Source organism: Ambystoma mexicanum, chromosome 11 (genome assembly GCF_040938575.1).
Source record: "Ambystoma mexicanum isolate Mex_15411 chromosome 11, UKY_AmexF1_1, whole genome shotgun sequence".
Lineage (NCBI taxonomy): Eukaryota > Metazoa > Chordata > Amphibia > Caudata > Ambystomatidae > Ambystoma > Ambystoma mexicanum.
Genome location: NC_090934.1, coordinates 1,007,653,617 through 1,007,674,774, shown reverse-complemented (window position 1 = coordinate 1,007,674,774; position 21,158 = coordinate 1,007,653,617). Strand labels below are relative to the sequence as shown.

Sequence of the window (21,158 nt, the reverse complement as noted above, 5' to 3'; positions counted from 1 at the left end):
GAGCCATCCCAGGGTGGTCCTCTGGGGTTGGGGCTAATTCAGATACATATCCCCCCACCAATTCATATCTGTGGGGGGTGGCACTAGCATAGGAGTCTTTTGTGGTCTCAGCCGACGGCACCAGCTTCCACACTGTTCACCGCTCGGCCACCCCCTCCCTATATTACGTTTTTTACATTTATAATTTGTGTTGCAATCATTTTGCCAACAACTGTCTCTGATATGTTTCTTTCAAGCATGGGTGTTACTCATCTTTTCACTTGATACGCAATTGGTGCTCGTTGGCCACAAAAGGTTGGGGACTCCTGCCTTGAAGTATTTTGGAAAACTGAAGACTGATGTAGCAATTGTGTCGGTTTAGGTCCCTTCTGATTTTTCTGAGTAAGGGTGCATGGCATGTTACATGCCTAGAATTGGCCCCAAATACATAGCTTGAACCATCCCCCATACTACGAGTGTGTGGGGGGTGGCACCGTCTCCTTTTTTTTGTTGTCAATGAGCCGGCACAGCTATGGCTCACCTGCAGTGTCTGCTCTCTTTTGTCACAAATGGCACAGAAAACACTGAGTCACAAGTACAGGCCAAGGGTTTTTATTTAGCTTTGTGGGCCCTAGGGAAGTCCCTCTCTCTTGGGATCCGTCCCTAACCCTGGCATCCATAGCCCCACTTTAGTGCTACTGATCAATAACCCCCTACTCTCTAATAGCACGCTTAGGTTACTGGTGGTTCCCGAAGTGCAGGCTGTCCAAACTCCCTCAGAGATGTCCTAAAATGTTCTACTCTAGTCAGTTGTTACTCTTCTCTGGGACATGGTGAGTGCCCTTCACTTGCCCAGTTGGACTCAAGCTCGTTGACACCCACACACATACACATCTGCATCTCTATTCGCACGCACTCTGTGACTAATCTGGACTATTCGTCCCTTCTCCCCAGAGGGAAGCCACCCCCTTGTAGGCTAGTGAGGGGAGTCCGCTCAGCAAGACCCTGCCTAGGAGTCTGGGGAAGTGGCACCTCATTGGGAGTGACTCACCCTTAGGGGACAAGGACCTCCATTCCCAAAAGGAACTCTCTATGCAGGACATGTATCTGCATATATGGGACGCCTTCCATCGGAAACACCGTCCTCCTTCTGTTTGGCTAAAGTCAATGTTGAATCCAGCATGCCATCTGAAGGAAAAAAAAATACTGTTGGCATGTTGAATTCTGTCTTCATAGGGCTTTGAAACCACTACAAAGCCCCGTTGTGTCACTGCATAGAAACAGCTGCTAGATTAGCCCACGCTGCATAATTGGCGAAAGGTGACTGCCTGCTCAAGTGCAACGCTGTATTCTTCCAGCTGGTGGCGCTCGAACACTAGTGAATCCTCCGCCAAATAGTTGAACGCTGTCCCGCCGTTCCTCTCATTCCTTGGAAGGGAATTCCTTCTTCCTTGTCCTTAAGTGTGCTCACCCAGCCCCCGGAAACAGTGCCAAGGAAGCCTTCTCCAACCCACCTCCTTCCCCTGCTCCTCTTGCACACCGAGTCCCCAATTTAGGCTAGCCTTCGCCTCATCCTGAACCCCCAATCCGCGGTACACTGCCTTGCCATGCCGCCCCGAGCCCTCAATCAGTGGTAACGTGCCCAGCGCTAGCACCAGAGCCCACAACCCGAGCCCCCCCCCCCCCACTTACGGTTCTTCGAGCCCTCCAATAACTTGCACTTGGAGGCTTGGGTCAGAGCTACACACTCGAGTAGCGCTTGTGTGTGCGCTCACTGCACCTCACGGTATGGATGCCCGGCACTTTTCGCTTTCTAGACAAACAACGTCTTGGATTTTCTACGAAAACCCCGAACCGCTGTGACTTGTCTCGAAATGTTTCTGGGGCGTTCTGAGCTGTCCCTTGAATTGTGACTTTCTGTGAAGTTACTGGGCTTGCTGGGACGTTTCCTGAACTTCCTTGGAGCGTTTCTAAGTTTCCCCACGTGCTTGGGATGCTGGCCGGTCGGAGACGGAGTGCAGGCGATGCCGGCTTGGACGGTGGGGAGGGGACAGAGGTGTTGAGGGGGCAGCTCAGCCACAGAGTCCCTGCGCTGGGGGTGCCATTGTCCAGTGGTTTTATGCAAAGGAGCTAGTGAAAGTGATCCGGGCAGGAAGGAGGAGCACCGGGAAAGCCCTTCACACAAGGGGGCTGTCCCTGCCCCGTTGGTCACACATCACCCCCAGAGGAGGCTGTACGAGGCGATCGCCGAGCTGTGTTGCTTACACACACACACACAGAATCCCGCAGACGGGACAGCCTGCCCACACTCACACTGCTGCTTGTCAAACCGCCCCCCTCACTCGCTCTGCCAGTCCTTTGCCACTCCATGCAAGGCATTAAGCCCCAGTGCCACCCCGGTGCAAGTGCTACCCCGCAGACTCCAGGATGTGCCTCCTCAGCTCCGCCGCAGCCCCCCTTCTGCTCGCCGGACTGCTGACCGTCTGCCGCAGCCACCCCAAAGGGACACAGAGTGGAGAAGGTACGTGCGCGCGCCGGGGCGTCCTCCTCTCTGTGGATCGGGGAGGCTGTGGGTGTTGCGGGGGATAAGGGAACGGCCATCCCTCCAACCAGCTTTGCTTTCTAGTAAATATTAAACCAGCGCGGTAAACTAATACGTTTTAGCCCAATAGAGCGTGTCAGAGACCCAGCAACAGCCACGGCCGTGACCCTGCAAGGATGTGCAGCGGGAGTCCTGTCCCGAGTACCAGGGCTCCTGTGAGGAGCGACCTTCTGTGGTAAATGCCCATGTTGTCTACAGCCCTTAATGCTGGTTAATCCGGGTTGTAACGGCATTCCAATTTTGGATAGATAAAAAGACCGGTGTGATTAAAATAAATTGCCAAGGATCACACAGTCTGCGAAAGCACAAACACCTGCATTAACCGAAGTTTTTCTTGTTCCCCCAGTTAATGGCCTAATTGACAGGCCGCTTCTCCTCTGCATTCTTGCGTGCCCAGGTGTTCACTGATTAGCCAGCCACTGCGCCAGGTGTAGCCCGGCACCACACGTATGGCGAGGCCTGTAGGGGGCGCAGGGTAGCATAGCCCGTGACATTGCCAGCGCACTGAGAATGGCTGCCGTTTGCGGGGTACCCAGCCTTCCTTAACTGTATCCGCACAGTATGGCAGCTCATCTAGTTAAGCCCAGGCGCTCAGGACGAAGATGGGAGCTGTGAAACAGATGCGCCTGCCCCCCTTGCGAGCAGCCCCCCCCTTGCGTAATCCCCCCCTACAAGGGAATGTGGATAAGAGCTCTGGGGGAGCTTTGTGTGCTCAGCTGCAAGAGACTGAGAGGGTGCTTCTTTATAAGGGGGAGGGGGCTTCGCGACGCATCCCTGAGTGGGCACTGTGCCAATCGCCGACCTCTTAATGGGAACGCACAGTCCCACCCCCCAAGTGACCCACCCTCATGTATGTTATTTAAGTCAAGCAGAGTCAAACGTGGTACAATTTTAACGTGATGAGAGCGTCATGGGGAACAGAGATGCAGAGTTCTCACTCCCCCCACCCCCCCACCCAGGTCGTTGGTGGGGTGAGGGGGCTACAGCCCTGAGTCCTTTGGTTGTAGCCACGGATAGAAGCTCAGGGGCTACAACCAAACGGAGAGCTAGCCCAGAGTGCCAGTCCTGACACGAGTTTAGCCCCTGATCTTTTCCAGACCTAGCAACACCCCTGGGGGATAGCAACATAAAACGTGGATATCATGGGCAGTAGTGAACTGTCCCAGTAAAGCCGCCGTCCTGCTGCACAAGTGGGGGTCACCAGAACACCCACCCGCCCGCACGGACACCATGCCTTGCTGGACAGTGGGAACGCCTCCTATCGCCTGCTGGGCCCAGGGAGATATCCCCATCTCAAAAGATGCATCATGTGCAGGCCTTTGCACCAAACGATATTACTACTAAGCCTGGAAAGCCCAGAATACCCATGGTAAACTATGTGCCCAAGCGCATCATTTAGAATAGAGGTGCCCAGCTCCAGCTTCCAACGCGCCTGATGGGACAGCCATGGCTGCAAACAGGAGTGCACTTCGGTGTCATTACTATTTGTATTCTCTATATATGGCATATCATGAAATGTCTGTGCGAAGGGGGAGAGCTGTCCCAGGGAGGGAACTATCCCACTCCCCATCCCCACCTACTTTAAAAAAAAGCCATAATAAAGATATTCTGTTTAAAAAAAGAAAAGGAATGTCTGCACTTCATTGTCAATGGGTTAGAGTTACCAGGTGACTCCCATGTCAGGGAGTGGGGAGGGGGGCGAGGCAGTGATGCAACCCTGGGCTTTTTTTTCAGTCACCTGGGACATCATGGGGGTTGTAGTCATTTTAAATTTCACTTGGGCTAAGCTGCACGACTGTGAGCCTGTGTCTGTAGTTTGTCTGTAGCATTATGAGTCCCCGAAATGCGTCGTGCTAGACTGGATTGGTCTTTGGCCTCTACAAGAATTTGCATATTGTAGCATGAGTCTACAAAATTGTTGGATTAAACAACTTTGAGCGATTTGTATCAATGTATTTCTTTGTAATCCTGCTTTACTTGTGTTCTAAATAGATTTTACAGCTGATATTTAGCATATAAGTGTGCTGGGGACGGGAGGGTTCATAGCATAGTTATTGTTTGTTTTTTGACCTCGTGTCAGGGTCATGTTTCCTCCCCTGCACCTAAACTCATGTGCAGTTGATGCTTGATTCTGTCTACGCATTGAGGTGTGCACCAACAGGTGAGTATACCAGTTATGATCCATTCATTGCTGGCTAAACATCATGAGGTTGAGGGACGTGGAGACCTGCAGGGCCCCACTGGTGAAGGGGGTTGGTCAGGAGAAACATTTTGTTAGGGAATGGCCTTTTAACGCTTAGGCACAAAGGGACACATCCAAGCAGTAACTTTATTTTAATCAGGATAATTGTGCTTAGTGGTGAAAATTTCAAACAGCGCTGTCCACGCCGTGGCCCTCCCGCCTCCCCCTGCCCTCCATACATGGTTCAAGATTGAGACACTGAGCAACTTATTATCAATGCCAGATGATATCCAAGTATGTGGCTATCTTCCATAAAAGCTTGGGTCTGATAAATGGACGTTCCAACATCTCAACTGAGTTTGGCAAATGTGAGGTGGGAGGGAATTGTGTTGATCGTCTGGGAACACTCATAGTTCCTTGAAGACAGAAGAAGACACCATTTAAATTCAAGGTCCTCTGAGACTATGCCCAGCGAAAGGCAGGAGTTCATGCATTTTAGTCTTGACTAACAAGAACAAGAGTGAGCTCTCCTATTCGACTTGTTGGCAGGGGTTCTGCAGAGATCCCGCACGCTCGATTGGGCTGCCACACAGGGGTGTTGCTAGGTCTGGAAAGGATCCGGGGCTACCCTAATGTCGGGACTGGCGGGATTTGGGGCTAGCTAGATTTTTGGTTTTAACCCCTGAGCTTCTATCCGGGGCTACAACCAAAAGACCCAGGGCTATAGCCCCCTTAGCCCCCCACCTCACCCCCCTGCCCCCCAGCAACGCCTCCGCAACACGTGGGCCACATGCATTCATTATAATGCAGTTAATATTTTCACAGAGTTAAGTTTGAGAAGGCTGGTGCACTTTCCTAGGAAATATGTACATACTGTTTGCCCATCCTTGACAGCAGTGTATAGATTCAGATGATCACAAAACCGGAAGACAGCAGGAGAGCTGAAACCCTAAATAGGCACGCAAAGGTTATTAAACATAGCGTGCATAGGTCATTTTTTTACAGAATTCGAGTGTTTTCTCGCCCATTGACTTGCTTATATCCCGGGTAAGGCAGGAATTGTTTACAGAGAGCAGTTTATTTGGAAATGAAATGAGGGGTTTTATTTACAGTCTGCATAATGCATGCGAAGAAGGCCACGGGATACCATGCTGGGTGGCCCAAAGTAGGTGTTTGCATTTGCAGGTCCCTCCTCATGTTTGTTTGGGGCAGCTGGCCCTTGCCTAAGTCTGGGGCAGCTAGCCCTTGCCTAAGTCTGGGGCAGCTGGCCATTGCCTAAGTCTGGGGCAGCTGGCCCTTGCCTAAGTCTGGGGCAGCTGGCCCTTGCCTAAGTCACCTGCACTTCCTTTAGGCCAAGCCCAACTCAGTTTGGCCATGCCCCTTTCCAGAGCCCCCCTCAATTTCGTATCCCACTTAATTGACGGAGTGCGAACGGATATGCAGTGGTTTTAATCACAGGGACCTTTTTAAGATGAACACAAGTATTGACTGCGAGGATCAGCATTTCTTTCGAATGAGCTGAGTAGGAGAAAGAGGAATGTGTTGATCGAGGGGAAAACCCGAGCATTTTGGAGTTTGTTATTAACACCAAGAACTTTGGGCAGAATGCAGTTGTGACCTGATGTGTGAGTTCACACACGTGATTGCTCCGTTGTTTTTCGGTCAGCAAATTAAACGCAGACTAAAGAAATGTTCATGACAATTAACAGTCTGCCGCAGCCAGCCAGGCTCCAGCTTATAGCGTAGCAGTGCAGAGCATGTGCCAGCCTCTCTGCCCTCCTAATGGCACGTGAGTGGGAGTGTAAAGGGCAACAGGTGGGCAGTGCGAAAGTGTAGTAACATTTGTAAGCTATGCCGACTCCCACAATCATTAGACTCTCGGTTGCTGAGAAACCACAATCAGCTTTTGGCCAAAAACAAACCACGAGACTCGAGATAGAAGCTGAATGCCAAAAGTGCAAGAGTAAAACCGAAGCGAGTCATACGTCCCCCCTTTTCCCTGATACTGCAGGAGTAGGGTTAACCGGATAGATGCAACTTTTTATGCCAGTACGTGGGGGGCTTTTGAGGGGCACCTTCATACTAAATGAAGCCCCCCCCCGCCCCTCGCCCAATGCATATGCACGGGTTACCAGACATTGCAAGGGTGCCCAGATCAACATCGGAGTTTCAGGGGTGTGCTCTCTCCAAGAACACTTTTGAATGAGTGTGCTGAAATGTGCACTGTGCAGCGCAATTTCGGACACAATTTGGGCGAAGAGCTATATCATGCACGGTTGGTTTTGTAAGGTAACAACCCATCCAAAACTCCAATAGATGCGAGGTCAGCAACAGTGCACAGGAACATTTTACAACGTTGTCATTATGCCAGTGCCCATATGCCCATGATACATGCCAGAATTGACACTTTAAAACACACTTTCATAATGCATGTGCGCACAAGATATGAGAGCATTTGCCACTGTAAACCCCTTGTTCATGATGGCACTGTATATGCAAAGTTTGCTCATGTAAAACACTTCCATGATGCCCACAAGACATGCCTGCACTTTCACTCTGCCGTTGCTCAATTCTGACATCGTTGACCTTGATGTTGCCTATCCCAAACTAATGCCCACATTGCCGGGTGACAGCATTTGGATGCTGCCTATGCGGAGTGCCTAATGTATGCCCCTATAAAACATATTTGTGGTGTAATACGATACAAGCACATATCCTATGCACAGAGGCTCACTTACGCAAACACTCATTCAAGCTTTCTTGCAAACACAAGAATGCTGAGCGGGTTGAGCGCTCGCTGCTGCAATCTGAGCGTGATCTGCAGGTCGCAGGTTCGAATCCCGGCAAGACCAGCTCAGCCTTTCATCCTTCCGAGGTCGATAAATGAGTACCAATTTCGGTTGGGTGATATTGTATGTAAATATGTGCTCTGTAAAGCGCGTTGGAGCCCTCTTGGACCTAGCTTTGATGCACCCAGGCCTGCACGATTGGCGGGGAGCACTAGGATATGGCGAGAGGGCTGAGAGGGGCATCCTCCCTGACTTTACCGCCCTCCGCCCCTTTAGCAAGGATGGGTGAATCCTAAAGCACCACGAAATGGCCATGGTTTAATTCTGGGGGCATGGCGTAATCCTAACCTGCCATGTCAGCTGCCCAACCTTGCAGCTTCTTCAGAGTTTGGAACCCTGGTCCATGCGCATTTAGTATTCCTAGTCTTGATCTGTATAAGCCAGTTTTCAGTTGAGGAGACTTGAGCTCCAAGCTTAATCCCCCAAGCACTCCCAGCCAGAACGGACTGGCAATTATTTAGTTTCATATATCACTTATTTTTTTTTTATAGTAGTCACTGTTTTATGCATTCACAATTTTCCAGACGATTGAACTGAAGCAAAGAGTGAGAGGGGATTTGCACAGGGTCAGATCAGGGCTCAAGTCGAGGGTACACACGGGTGGACGGAGCCCCCCCAAAGGGCACCTTGATATGCTAATTTCTGGCGAAACCACATTCAACTGGTAGGTTAATGAGTCCCTCGACTTTTTATTTTATTATTTAGGACTTGATGCCTGGGTCCAATGATTGTGGGGACATGGGGAGGTCGTATTTGTAATCCAGATTTCCAAAGTTCCAACTTCTAGATCTCATTCTCCAACCGCTTCACACAAATACAAGTTGCTAGAGCATGAACACACAATACTAGCACTCTGAGGAGAATACGTCTATTGTGCACCGGGTAGATATGCTGAATCTTACTCCCCTAGTTTAACCTAAGGGTGCAATGTGATGAAGGGTGCAGCATAGCTTAACTCTTGGCAGCCCTGCTACACACCTTACATTGTGCTCTAAAATGTGTGACTTTGCTGTAGAAGACTCTCATCTCAAAAGAGGCTTTCCCATAATTCAGTCAGGGAATGTTATATTATGTTGCAGAACACATCTCGTGTAACAATCACCTCCTTCATGGTCTTACTGTGCCATCGCCTTGTCCGAGGGATTAGTGTTTTGTGCCCAGACCTGGCCTAGACCTGACCGTAGTCTGTGGTGGTAGAGGAAGGAGAGAGGACAACAGGAAGTGCAGAGTGAGATGGTAGAGGTGAGAAAAAGTAGGTAGACGCACAACAAAAAACGTAAAAAGGGTGAAGAATAGGGTCAGGTGGATTATGCTAGTTTGGAGGCCTGTGTGGAAATATAGACCTTACAGGTTGTGCTGCTGAATGACAGATTGGCAGGAGAGACCTCTCCTGCCAATCAAGATATGCCAATTTTAATTTAAATGATTCTTTTATTCAGGATTTGTAAGACGCTTATACATCAAGTAAATTGTGTTTCAAAGAGCCTGCAGGGCAAAAGGAAGGAAGGGGACATGGTGGGAATGAAAAGCAAATATAACACTGAAAGATAGAGGCGGCCCTACTAGGCCTTGTGAGCATTCAGAACGTACATGTGCAGCGAGAGAGAAAAAGGAAAGAGGGAGTGTGGGGTAAGTGCTAGGTGTACCAAGAGTGAAGGTGGGAGTGGTCAGCTGCCAATAAATAAGTGCAGGTCTGTGGTGGCAGAGACGAGCTGGGAGCGGGCGGAGGCTGAAGGCGATTGGGCTTGGAAGGCCAGGACCCAAGAGGACACATAAGGGCCTTAGTTACCAATCTCGGCGACTGTGGGGTTTAGCAGAGGAAGGGAGGAAGGGAAGGAGGAGGTGAAAAGGAAAGTTTTGAGGAGCTTCCGGAATTTGAGGAGATCCTGGCTCAAGACGAAGAGGAAGGGGGAGGCTGTTCCACAGGAGGGAGCCTGCTGAGGAAAGAGATCGGCCACCAGCTCGCTGTTTAGCGAAGCGCTTGACGCACAGAGAGTTGGTGACTGAGGAGCACAAAGATCTGGAGGGAGTGTATTTGGTGAGAGCAATTTGTAGATAGCATGTTCCCCGGCCCCAGACAGCTTTATGGAAGATGCAAAGGGATTTGAATTTGATCCTAGCAGCAACCGGGAGCCAGTGAAGAGTTTTTAGGGCTGGAGAGATGTAGTCCCTGGGCTTGAGGCCAAAGATAAGTCGTTCAGTCCTATTATGGATTAGTTGAAGGGGGTGGATGAAGGAAGATTGAGGAAGAGGCTCTTACAATAGTCAAGCCTAGAGAGAACCAGAGCTCTATAGACATTGAGCTTCTGGGGGAAAGTAAGGAAAGGAAGACTTCCTTTGGTGAGGTTGAGTTAATGTGGGCCTTATTGGCAAGGTCCTGAATGTGAGGGAGAAAGGAAAGAGAGGAGTCGAAGACGACTCCAAGGTTTATGGCTTCAGATGAAGGAGAAGGGAGAGAGCCCATAGAGGATGGCCAAAGTGAGGGGAGGAAAAAGGGAGCAGGAGTTCCAATAGTAAGGATCTCAGTCTTGCTTGAGGCAGAGATCATTGGAAGTACACCCGGACTGGATGGCAGATAGGCAGTCAGGAATGATGGAGGAAGTAAGGGGAGGGTCAGAGGGAAGTTTGAAGAAGAGTTGCAAAGCGATCACCCAGAGAAGTCCAGGGCAACCTCCGTAATATAAATATAAAAAGAAGCAATTATCTTATTGTTTCAGCTTTCCTTGCAGGCCAGTTGTCCCACGACTTGTTTTTGGGAGTGCAAACCGGTGAATGTGGGGGATGCAAAGTGAAAGGCGAGAAGGGGAGTTGGAATCCCCATTGACAACTCCATATTATCATGGCATCTGTACATGGGTGAATTCAATGTGCTGAACTATATAGGCTTCTGGTGTCTTGGTAAGATGTACTTTGAAATGTTTAGTTTAATTTTCGCATTGACTAGGCCTGTACTGCTAATTATATATGTATGCCCTTTTTCATAATTATATTATTGTATTTATTGAGCACGGACCTAGCTACGAGAAGCAACGGAGCGCGCCACAGAGGAATATAACAGTATAGATGCATAACGGAGCACTTTACAGAGGAATACAACAGTATAGATGCATAATGGAGCGCGCCACAGAGGAATATAACAGTATAGATGCATAACGGAGCGCTTTACAGAGGAATACAACAGTATAGATGCATAACGGAGCGCTTTACAGAGGAATACAACAGTATAGATGCATAACGGAGCGCTTTACAGAGGAATACAACAGTATAGATGCATAACAGAGCGCGCCACAGAGGAATACAACAGTATAGATGCATAACGGAGCGCTTTTAGGTTCTTTTCGGCCAGATTATCTAGCCATTGTGGTAACATTTTAGGATGAAGTATATGTTCTTGTTTTTAGAGATAATGCACTCTACCTGTATTGCTAGTTGGATGTGTGCACCACCTTCTGGGTTCTAGACAGAGAATGAGAACGGTGTAGTAGTGGTGTGTTGTCTTAAGTTTGTGTCTTTGATTCTTGTGCAATGTGTGGTGAGCTGAATTTATGTTTGATTAATAATGTCCGTCTTTGTTAAAGGTTTTCCAGGCAAGTGTGGGAGGCTTCATGGTCCAGGGAGGTTGCGTTCTTGCCTGGCTTGACCATTTTCCCCCACACTGGGCCCTGTTGGCTCAGCCGAGTGCAGGAGTAATGTAAGGTGCATCAGTGGGAGTCCCTGCAGCAGAAAGGCCTCTTAGGTCATGGGTGGACTCCCGGGTGGAGGGATATGTCCACCCGGGAGGATAGCTCAGCGGCAACGTGCTCGCCTTGGAAGCAAGACGACACGAAGCAACACAGGTTCGATCCCCGGGTCCATGCTTAGAAACCTCTGGGTATTTAATTGCGTTATAAATACGCAACTAAGACAAACAACTATGCAACTAAAAACAAAGAATTCCTGTAACAGCGCCTCGATACCCCTGGGCTGTGTGAGCGCTTTAAAAATGCAAATAAATAAAAATAAAAATATGAGGTTTCTAGACCTTAGGTTAGGGTCCTAATCAGGACCCTAACCAGCACACACATCCAATGGTGAATTATTGTGATAAGTGCCGAGGCAAATGCCTGTGGGTGTGAAGGAGTCCTAGACTATGCAGTTATATGTTTGAAGTAGGGATGGGGGTTAAAGGGTTGCCTGAGTGTTTCTGGAGTTCTGGAGGTAGTATGGAAGGTTCTAATAAGATGTGAGTTCCTTGAGCAATGTAAATGTAAAGGGTATGCATGTCAGACGCTCATACCAGAGAACCCTAGCAGTTTGGCCTGTGGGGTATGAGTGCAAGCAGCACATACCAGTGGTGGAAGGCCTTTAAGGTTGGAATGTCTAGTGAAATGTATATTGTGTGCTTGTATTGTGCGGAAGGCAGAGTTTTTGGATCCGAAGTCCGTGAAGTCGTTGAGTGAAGTAATCCAGCTCTGAAATTGTGAGCTATGCGTTGTACAGTAAGGTTGAGATGACTGCTGTTAATATTGTTTAATGGACTACAGGGCCCGGCACCTTTTTGATGGATGGAGTAAGCCAGTCCGGTTGAGTTTTGTGTTGGAGGTATGTATGAGTCAACGAGAGAGGAGGAGGGGGCAGTGTCTAGGGGGAGGGAGGGTTGCAGTGGAGAGGCAAACAAATGAGCTGGGATGGCCTAAAAAAGAAATTAGAGGAAATCTACGTCGAGAACATAATCTCGACAAAATCACATAGAACCGTCAGACCATACTGCACTGATGATCCATAATGGCGAGACCAGTATGCAATTGTCAGCATCTTTGAGAACTGTCTGTATTAAGTTGCAGAAGTCATATATAAAATATCACTGCCCTGCAAGACAAAGACAATTTTCTGTAGTGAAGGATTTGCGTATGGGCTATGTATTATTATTAATTATTATTAATTATTATGTATACCCAGAATCCTTTGCTCCAATGCCTCTTAACTAGAGGTGAACTTGCATGATAGCTACTGGGTTGCACCACGGTATTTGTGGCTTGGCTCAATTGGCTTATTCTACTTTTACCATCTAATGGATAAAAAGGGGATGTAAATAATCTCGTGAAATGACAGAAAGAGGAATATGCAATGTGAGGTCATGGGGGGAATGTGCAGCCTGACAATGGTTTCCCAATTTAAGTTTCGTCTTTGAGAAGGTTCTCGAAAACCAATGGCGATATGGTGAGGGATTAAGTAGGATCAAGCACTACATTACATTTAATTTAAACATGGCAGCCAATCGGCAGATAGCAAATAGCGCTAAGTAAAAGAAATATTGCCTCAAAGGAGCAGATGTGCTGCAAATGCTTATTCATACATAACAGTGAACGCAAGAGTTTTGCCCATTGAGAAGCCCAGAGGAGGAGTCTCTTTCTACCTTCGAGAGTCTCGTTCAAGGGACAGCACTTGAGAGACCTGCTCCTTATGATCATGTCCAAACGTGTCCGATTGTGTCAGCTCCAGAATAGGGAGCTGCAGGTCTTAATAAGACTGCACGGGAGAAGCTGAGGGGACGTTCTCTGCAGGGCATCAAGGATACAGATCTCCTCCCTCCACCCTTGCCCCAACCCCCGAAATCTGCTCAATAACCACTGCCTCCTCACATTGCCGGCCAATCTCAGGTGGTCCAGGACCTGATCCCGAGATTTGATCTACATCTGATCTCCCTAGGCAAAGCACCTGACCAACAAAGGTGAATGTCCAAGGTTCAAGGGACAGCCAAAGCTCTCCAGATGGGTCTACCTTTCTTCAGCCCCTGGTGACATGCAAGCTGCGGTTGTCTGCTCCCAGTGTAAGGCTGTTGAAATCCAACTGTAAGAACACTGTGTCAAGAGCACATTCCAGGGCCCTCCGTCTGCCCCGATAACCTCCTTTACATCCCCAGGAAGGGCCACGCCAATGCCACAGTCCACCAACTGCACCTCGGTGATCGCCCAAGTGGTGCTCACTCTCCTGCCAAAGGGAGTTTGCAAATCCATGGCCCGAAGGCTGCCAGAGCCCTGCTAGAAAGAAGGTCAATTAATGGCCCAACCATAGGCCAGGGCACCTCCGCGATCGCTCAAGTGATGCTCACTCTCCTGCCAAAGGGAGTTTGCAGATCCGTGGCCCGAAGAATGCCAGAGCCCTGCTAGAAAGCAAGTCAATTAATGGCCTAACCATAGGCCAGGGCTCAACATGGCGGAGCAGGGTGAAAAGCAAAGGGCAGACTCTGTTAAAGAAACTATGTGATGAGCACCCATAGGAAGAAAAATAGACTGTATGCCACCCGAATATGCTGTCCAAGGGCAGCAGACCATCCAAAAAGGTTGGATAACGCAAACACCATCAGATACAAAACAGACGTCTTACCTTTGCCTCGGAGAGCTCTGGGAGATGTCTACTTACCCACCGCCATCACGAACATGGTAATTATCATCATATGTGGCTCGAGAGCGAGAGGATGCCAATGATAGTGGGGACGGTGACGGAAGCTTTTTGGGAATAGGTGCACTGTTAAGGCTTTTCATGAAAGTCGTAGGTTTGGTTGGTCCCTCCAATGTGGAGGTAGGGCATTCCAGAAAGAAGGGCCTAACACATTCCTTGTACTTTAAACCAAATCGAGCTGCAAGCTAATCCCAGTTTGATCTATAAGAGGGCATCATCTCCATGTAGAGCAGCCCTTTCCCTCTCAAATGTCGCTCCTTCAACAAAAGCTGCCAGATGGATGCACATTCTGGCCTCCTTGGACCCACAGTACTGGCTACTGTATAAAATGCCAAGCCCAATGCGGGCACCCTCCCTGTAAAGTGCTGTGCTGCACTTGAGCTAGTTTAGCCTCATAAGCAATCAAATGAAATGCATGCACTGTAGATTCCTCATTATGTTTTGAACTGTATCCTTTGCTTCACTTGTTGCTTTGTGGTCTGCTTTCTTTATGTCCAAACAAAGCCTGTGCACATTTTGGATCCTGCTTAGTTTCTTGGTCTCCTTTTCTCTCGCCTGTGCATAGATTGTTTTTGCAATAATACGGCCAGCACTCGCAGGCCCTGGTGAACTCGAGATAAGGCGTTGTCTGGAGGAGGGGGAGGATCCTTCAGCAGCTTGAACTGAAAGCCAATATTTTTATTGATGGCTGCAAGCTCTTGGAAAAGGAACAGATCAGAGTTGAACTGGACCCCACGATACTTCATTTTCTGTGGTATTTTGAGGGAGGCTTAATGGCTCCGGCCTGGGGAAAGGAACATAATTCTTTTTAAAACATTTTTTTATGGTGGTTTATTACAAACCGTTCATAAAATTAAAATGACATCCATCCATTTAATTACATTTTTTCCATCCTTTATCCTCATCGGATTAACTTAGTTAAAACTTCCAAGAAGATAAAAAAAATACATATAATCCCCTTTATTTAAAACATTAGGGCCTCCTCCATGAATTTCAGAGCCATAAGCATCATCAATGGATTCTCCCCAATTAAACACATGTCCCACCATTCATCCGTTGTCAATGTTTTAAACCGGTTGCAAAATCATACAAATATTTCATTCTCAGTGGCATCAGACTTGTACATTCTACCAACAGATGCTTTGATGATTCAATAACTTCTTCCACGTTACAATACCTACACATTGCGCCCATTTCATCACAGTGGGGTTCATTACGGGTCCGGTGGTAACCATGCTGGTGATACCGGCGGGTTGCCGCTAGACCCGTAAATATTTACAGGCGCCTGGCTTCTCGGTGCCACCAGGGGATTACAATCCTGGTGGCCGTAAAGTCAGGCGCTGGTAAATTGTAAGTCCCCATTCCCATGGAGTGGTGACCATGGAAGCACCGACACCGTTGCCAATGGTGCCAGTGCTTACATGAGGGTCTGCCTACCGTGGCCGCTGTCCCACGGTCAGACCTGTCAGGAACGGCGGCTCTGGCTGGCAGATCTGTAGTATGCCGGTTCAGAAACAACAGGGCCGGTAAGCTTACCGGCACCATTGTTTCCAGACCGGCATACATGTAATGAGCCCCATTGTCTTCTATTGTTAAGCACCTCTCTTGTCGGCAGGATGTTCAATCTGAGTCTCATAAATAGGTCACAATATTTGGGACTTGGAAACTTAGAGAGGTAGATGATGGCTCTATTTTCCAATTTCAAAAACAGATTTATATGACAGTCTTTTGGCCTTTGTCCCTATCCAATCTAGCATCATTACCTGGTCCTTTACCTTTCCCCGGTTCACTATGGAGATATCATTTGCTAAATCACGATCACTTACCCCATCCCTACAGTCTTGTTTCCATCTGTCAACGAGGCCATCTCTGCTCCCATTATCTTTCTTCTTCAGAATCTCCCAGGGCGGAAATGTCTCCATCGCTGTGCATTTCCGGTAAAGAGCCAGAGATTTCCAACGAATGATCGAATTCATGAACTGTAGACCCAGTTCGTATCTAATGAATGCACATATCTAATTCATGCAATCGGTAAGCCATTCGGGAGATGAAGGACCCTTTTCCAGTAGTATCCCTCCATCACCTCCCAGAAGGTGGTGGAGAGATTCGCGGTCCCTTCTACTCCATATTTAAGGATTGGAACCACCTTCTGTTTATAGAATGTTATACTCAGTATTATTGAGAATTTCCCAAACCTTTTTGGAAAAATTACAGCTTGTGTGGTCAGTCTTTTACACTTCAGTCTTACCACCTCCATCCATTGTTTTTCAATTACACTAGAGTTAATGGACACTCCCAAATATGTAAATGACTCCACACAGTCCCGCATCTCATTTCCCACACATCACCTATAACTAGGCCTCCTCTTTCCATGGGCATTCGATAGGACCATTATTTTAGTTTGTTTAAAATGTATCCTAAGACCATTTCTTTTATGGTAAGTTACAAGTTGGTTTAATCGGCATTGCAGTCCGATTGGCGCCTGGTCAATTATGACCAGATCATCTGCATACATATTCCACGGAAGTGGCTGACCATATATCTTCTGACCACATATCTTTGGAGGAAATGCTTTAACCCCTACTTGACTAGCCACAAGATCTGACAAATAAAGATTAAATAATGTGAGGGCCAGGGATCAACCTTGTTTAAGCCCCCTGGAAGTGGGAATTTTTTTCTGAGAGGGCACCCCCTATAGATAATCTGACCTGTATTGCGGTTGACGTATACATGGCCTTGATAGCTTCCAAAAGGTCCGTAGGACACTCCCAGGAGGTTAGTTTGTCTTTGTCTCAAAACCACTCTCTGGAAATGCTATCAAATGCTTGTTCGAGGTCTATAAATGCAAGATAAATTTTCGTTTTGTTCTTAATGGCCCTCAGCTTATCTATATTGAACAGAAAGAGATTCAGGCTAGTGCCTACTCCCTTGACAAAACCAGATTTCCTGTCATCCATGTGACCTGATAACTTGGCCCAATGATTTAGATGTCACAACAGAATTGATGCAAAGATCTTACCCAACGAGTCCGAGAGGGAGGTCGATCTGTAGCTATTAGAATCTGGTTGATCGCCCTCCTTGAATACTGGGAGGCTCAATGCAGATTTACACGAGGCAGGAACCTCTCTTGCTAAAAGAATTTCCTTAAACAGCATGAGGCATAAATATGCTCATTCTTCTGGGTTTTGTTTCAGAACATTATTGTTAAGCCCATCAGGGCCAGCTGCCCGGGAAGCGTTCCATTTTCTTATTAGGAATCTAATGCCATCCCTATCAAAGTCAATAGACCATTTTTCACCTGAATAAGGCTTCTTTGCTTTAGCTACTTTCTCTGGACCCGCAAACAGTGTAGAAAAATGGGACACCCACTTTTCCCCCCATTAACGTTGAAGCCATAGCGGCCGCTTGACATATGGTGTTATTATTAAGTAGTGCCCAAAGGTCCCTCGTATTTCTTTTTGCAATTATTTTCATTATTTCTTCAGCATTTAATTGAAGCCCGAGGGCCTTTGTCGAAAGGAGCCAATTTTTATATTGCTGTTTCCTTTTTTTTCAGGGCGGTTTTATCACCCAACTGTAAGCGGTTAATTTTCTTCGGTCTGCTCGATAAACTCTCCTCAATTCTCTTAGTTGTTTGTTGCAGCAATGCAGTTTTTTCACCCCTTGTCTAGGGCCCTCCTTCGGGTGTACCTGAAATTTCATTAACAACCCAAGATATTCCAGTCCAGGCCCTTCACTTGTCAGGCCACATCTATAGTCTTCCACTATTTTGGGGACGGCTCTTGGGGGTACTCTAAGATGAATGCCACCTTGATTTACCTGGACATGCTCTTTTATTGCTTTTTGTTTCAAAGAGACCCACACCCCCATCCCCGATCAATTTAAAGTTAAAAGACGGTGGTCACTATTTGCCATTAGTTTTATCCTCAGTGAAATACATCGTTTGGCCACATTTCCTGACACAAAAAAGTAGTCCAGCCCTGCTTCCTGGTCCCCTCTGGCCAATTGTTAGGAAAGATTTCGTTATTGTAGGGAACTTTCCTTCCATGTGGCAACCCCTAAACTTTTTGCTATTGTTTTCAACCTGTTTTCTTGACTTTGCCAGAGAAGTGCAGCCTTCTGCTGTACTCCTCTGGGCTTTCGCTCCTTTCTTACGGGGAAACTGACATGCCCTTAAGACAGTCAGTACCGGGGAACGCTGTTTCCCGTAGTTTCTTTTATCGTGTCGCCATTTTAGTGCAACACGACACAAGAGGGCACTGTAAGCTAAGTTACAGCTCTCTTGGGTCTCTAGCCTTCTACAGACCCTAGACACTCTTGTAGGATGGTTTTTGGATCGGTGCAAGTCATTCAGGGACTGGGCTGGTGGCAGCGATCATTTGGTTTATTTTGAGCTCCTTTTGCCGTTCTGAGCACGTTTTTGCCGCGAACACAAAAGGGTGGCCCGGCTACACAAAATGGCCGGACCACGAGGCTCCTTTGTCTCGTCCACTGTCCGTCTTGCTCCCTTTACCTTCCCCCGGGTCAGGCGACCCGGGGCCTTCCTTATTTGGGCATGTAGTTTCCCGCGAAACACGGTTGCTTTCGCGGGCTTCTACATGTCGTTTGAGTGCCCCCAGGATGTGGGATGGGCTGTCTGGTCCCAATACACATCCTGGGTGCCAGAGAGTCTAGGGTGGTGTGAATGCCTGGGACCACCGTGGTCCGTGATTGGTCCACGTATGGTATGTGTGTTGATGAGCGGATCTCCCATTGGCTCCCCTCCGTTTTGGCGCGAAGGGAACCGTGGATAAGAGGGAGCTGGAAACACCACTGCCATGTCGATCTCCTGAGTTCTTACGAACCCAGGGATACAGGAGCCAAGTATCCTGCGAACACGAGGCTGGACCGAGGAATCGCTGGTGACCCCCTGAAGAACTTCTGCTCCTCATTGCTGTTGTCCGGTGAAGCCCTTTCCACCTAAGATCGAACAAGAAGGCCTGTACTGGCGCTTCGACCTATTGGAATAGCAGGACCAGCTATTCCCGGCACCTTCATCAACTCCTGCTGTAAGCCTTCGGAAGTGTCTCTGGGCCATCCAGTTGACTGACCAGCTTACTAAGGAGGCCTGCTCTGTAATCGCCGACAGGTTGGGTGGTATTCTGAGTCCGGGGCATGCTCACACGCTTCGTTTGCTTAGCAGTCCTAAGCTAGAGGTGAGCAGTGCTCGTTTGGCTTGAATACACCCGGCCGTTCCGTTGCCCTGCTGTGGCGACAAAACTGTGCTTGTTTCTTCGATCGGGACGTCTTTTTACTCTGCACGACGACGAGACGTTCCCTGCTCTTCAGAACCTGCCAGAAGCTGTATCTATCGAGGAGAAGCTCGGGCCTGCTTGCTTCGGGGACCGGTGAGTAGATTAGCTAGGATCTGGTCGCCCTCCTGCAGTGCCCCTTGCTTTTCCCCGCTGTAAATACAGCACCCCTTGTCCGTACTCGCGCCCTGCTTCTGCCTCACAGTGGAGGCTGCGCTAGAGTCGCGGACCGTGTTCTCCTTCATTAGAGCTCCCTACAGAGCGTCCAACGTCCTCCGAAGAGCTTCACCTTCTGCCCATTGGCACCGGCGTGTGCAGGTACTTTTGAGCGCTAGGCTCCACTCTTCGTAGGGATTGGACTACCATCTAGTTAGGGGCCTCAGAAGGCGGACATATCACAAGCATTGGTTCGCACTGCCTGTTTTCCTTCCCCTGCAGGTGGATAACATATTTCGTGCTGCTAATGCTGTGAAACTGTGTATTCTGTATATATATTGGGTGGATAGTGTATGTGTTGGTTTAATATCGTTGTATGTTGCTGCTTTTACTGTGGTCATTAGTTTTGAGGCCTTATAATAAATGTGTATCTATTTTTGATATAAACAACTGTTTGGAGTAGTTTGTAAGCGCTCTTGCTTTGTGTGCTCATTGCGGGCTTTCAGTCACCCTCACCCCTCTTGAGACCTAGTCTTGACCGCCGCGATCGCTACCTTGATTGGTCTGGCTTGTCCAGAGGTTACCCTGTTCCAAGTAATTAGGTTGGCCTTCTGAACCTCTGCGCCACCAGGACAGAGTTCAGAAATCCGTCTTAACACCAATGTTGCTCTAGCTGGTATGTCCCCATTTACTTGACCATTCAGTATGTTTATATCACATTCATTTAGCTCTGTCACCCATAATCTCGCTTTTTTTTTGTCTAGGCAACATACAGCAACCTCACTCCCTCTTTATCCACACGGTTTATATTACGATCCCTACAGATCTACTGATCACAATTTTGGGATCACTTCCTTGCATATATACCTCATCAATTAACGAAATTCCAGTATTGACAAATTGTTCATCCCCAATACCAGCTGGGTCGCAATATAAGTTAAACAGAGCTATTATGATGGGACAGGTCGATCCCGGCCTCTCCCATTTAAGGATAGTCGGCTGAATTAAGGGATTTGACTTTTCTGATTTGACTACCTTCAAACCATGGCTCATTCTGATCAAAGTCATTAGACCTGCCGATGGTCTTCCAGCTTTCCCTTTTTTGGCATATTTACAATAAACCTCAAAGCCATCACAAAGTATCAAGGCTTCCTCATTAAAGAGATACATAAATCCCTTGGTATTCCATAAACCGATACTAAAGGAATGGATCTCCAGGTTGTTTGGTTGTTAATTGGTGCTGGTATGTGCTAATGTTCATACAAGCCATGGCCAGTCCTGATTTGAGTTTATTGTTGCCATGCTTTTGGATTCTTCCATGACTTTTCTCAAAACACCTTTAGTCCAATCAAATGTGATTTTTAATAGCAGCAATTGGGTATCCACTGGGGTTGGGGCCGATAAATTGCCAGTGAATATCAGAGATGGAACCTTTCCAGCAAGTCTGAATCCTTGAACATCAGGGCCCATAGAATGCTTGTGTAGCCATTTTTCTTTGAGAGATTCTTGATCTTCATTTACTTCATTTGGTCTCATATCAGGTTTTTCTGCAATTTCAAACCCCAGAGGTGTGTTTTTTATCTGTATGGAAGATAAGTGCAGAGTCACCCAATCCAAGCGAGTTTCATTCACAATTTGAAGCTTTGTGAGTTGACCTT

At 47.9% G+C, this 21,158-nt stretch overlaps 1 protein-coding gene across 1 annotated transcript in view; it reads left to right on the top strand.

Annotated features, from left to right (window-relative positions):
- Positions 1–1,467: 1,467 nt before the first annotated feature.
- The window catches only part of ADAMTS7 (ADAM metallopeptidase with thrombospondin type 1 motif 7), a 752,931-nt gene continuing 733,240 nt past the window's right edge, over positions 1,468–21,158 (top strand). The window contains exon 1 of the mRNA XM_069624204.1: positions 1,468–2,500. Within this exon, the coding sequence (XP_069480305.1) occupies positions 2,407–2,500 (94 nt within the window). The 5' untranslated portion in view covers positions 1,468–2,406. The remainder of the gene's footprint in view (positions 2,501–21,158) is intronic.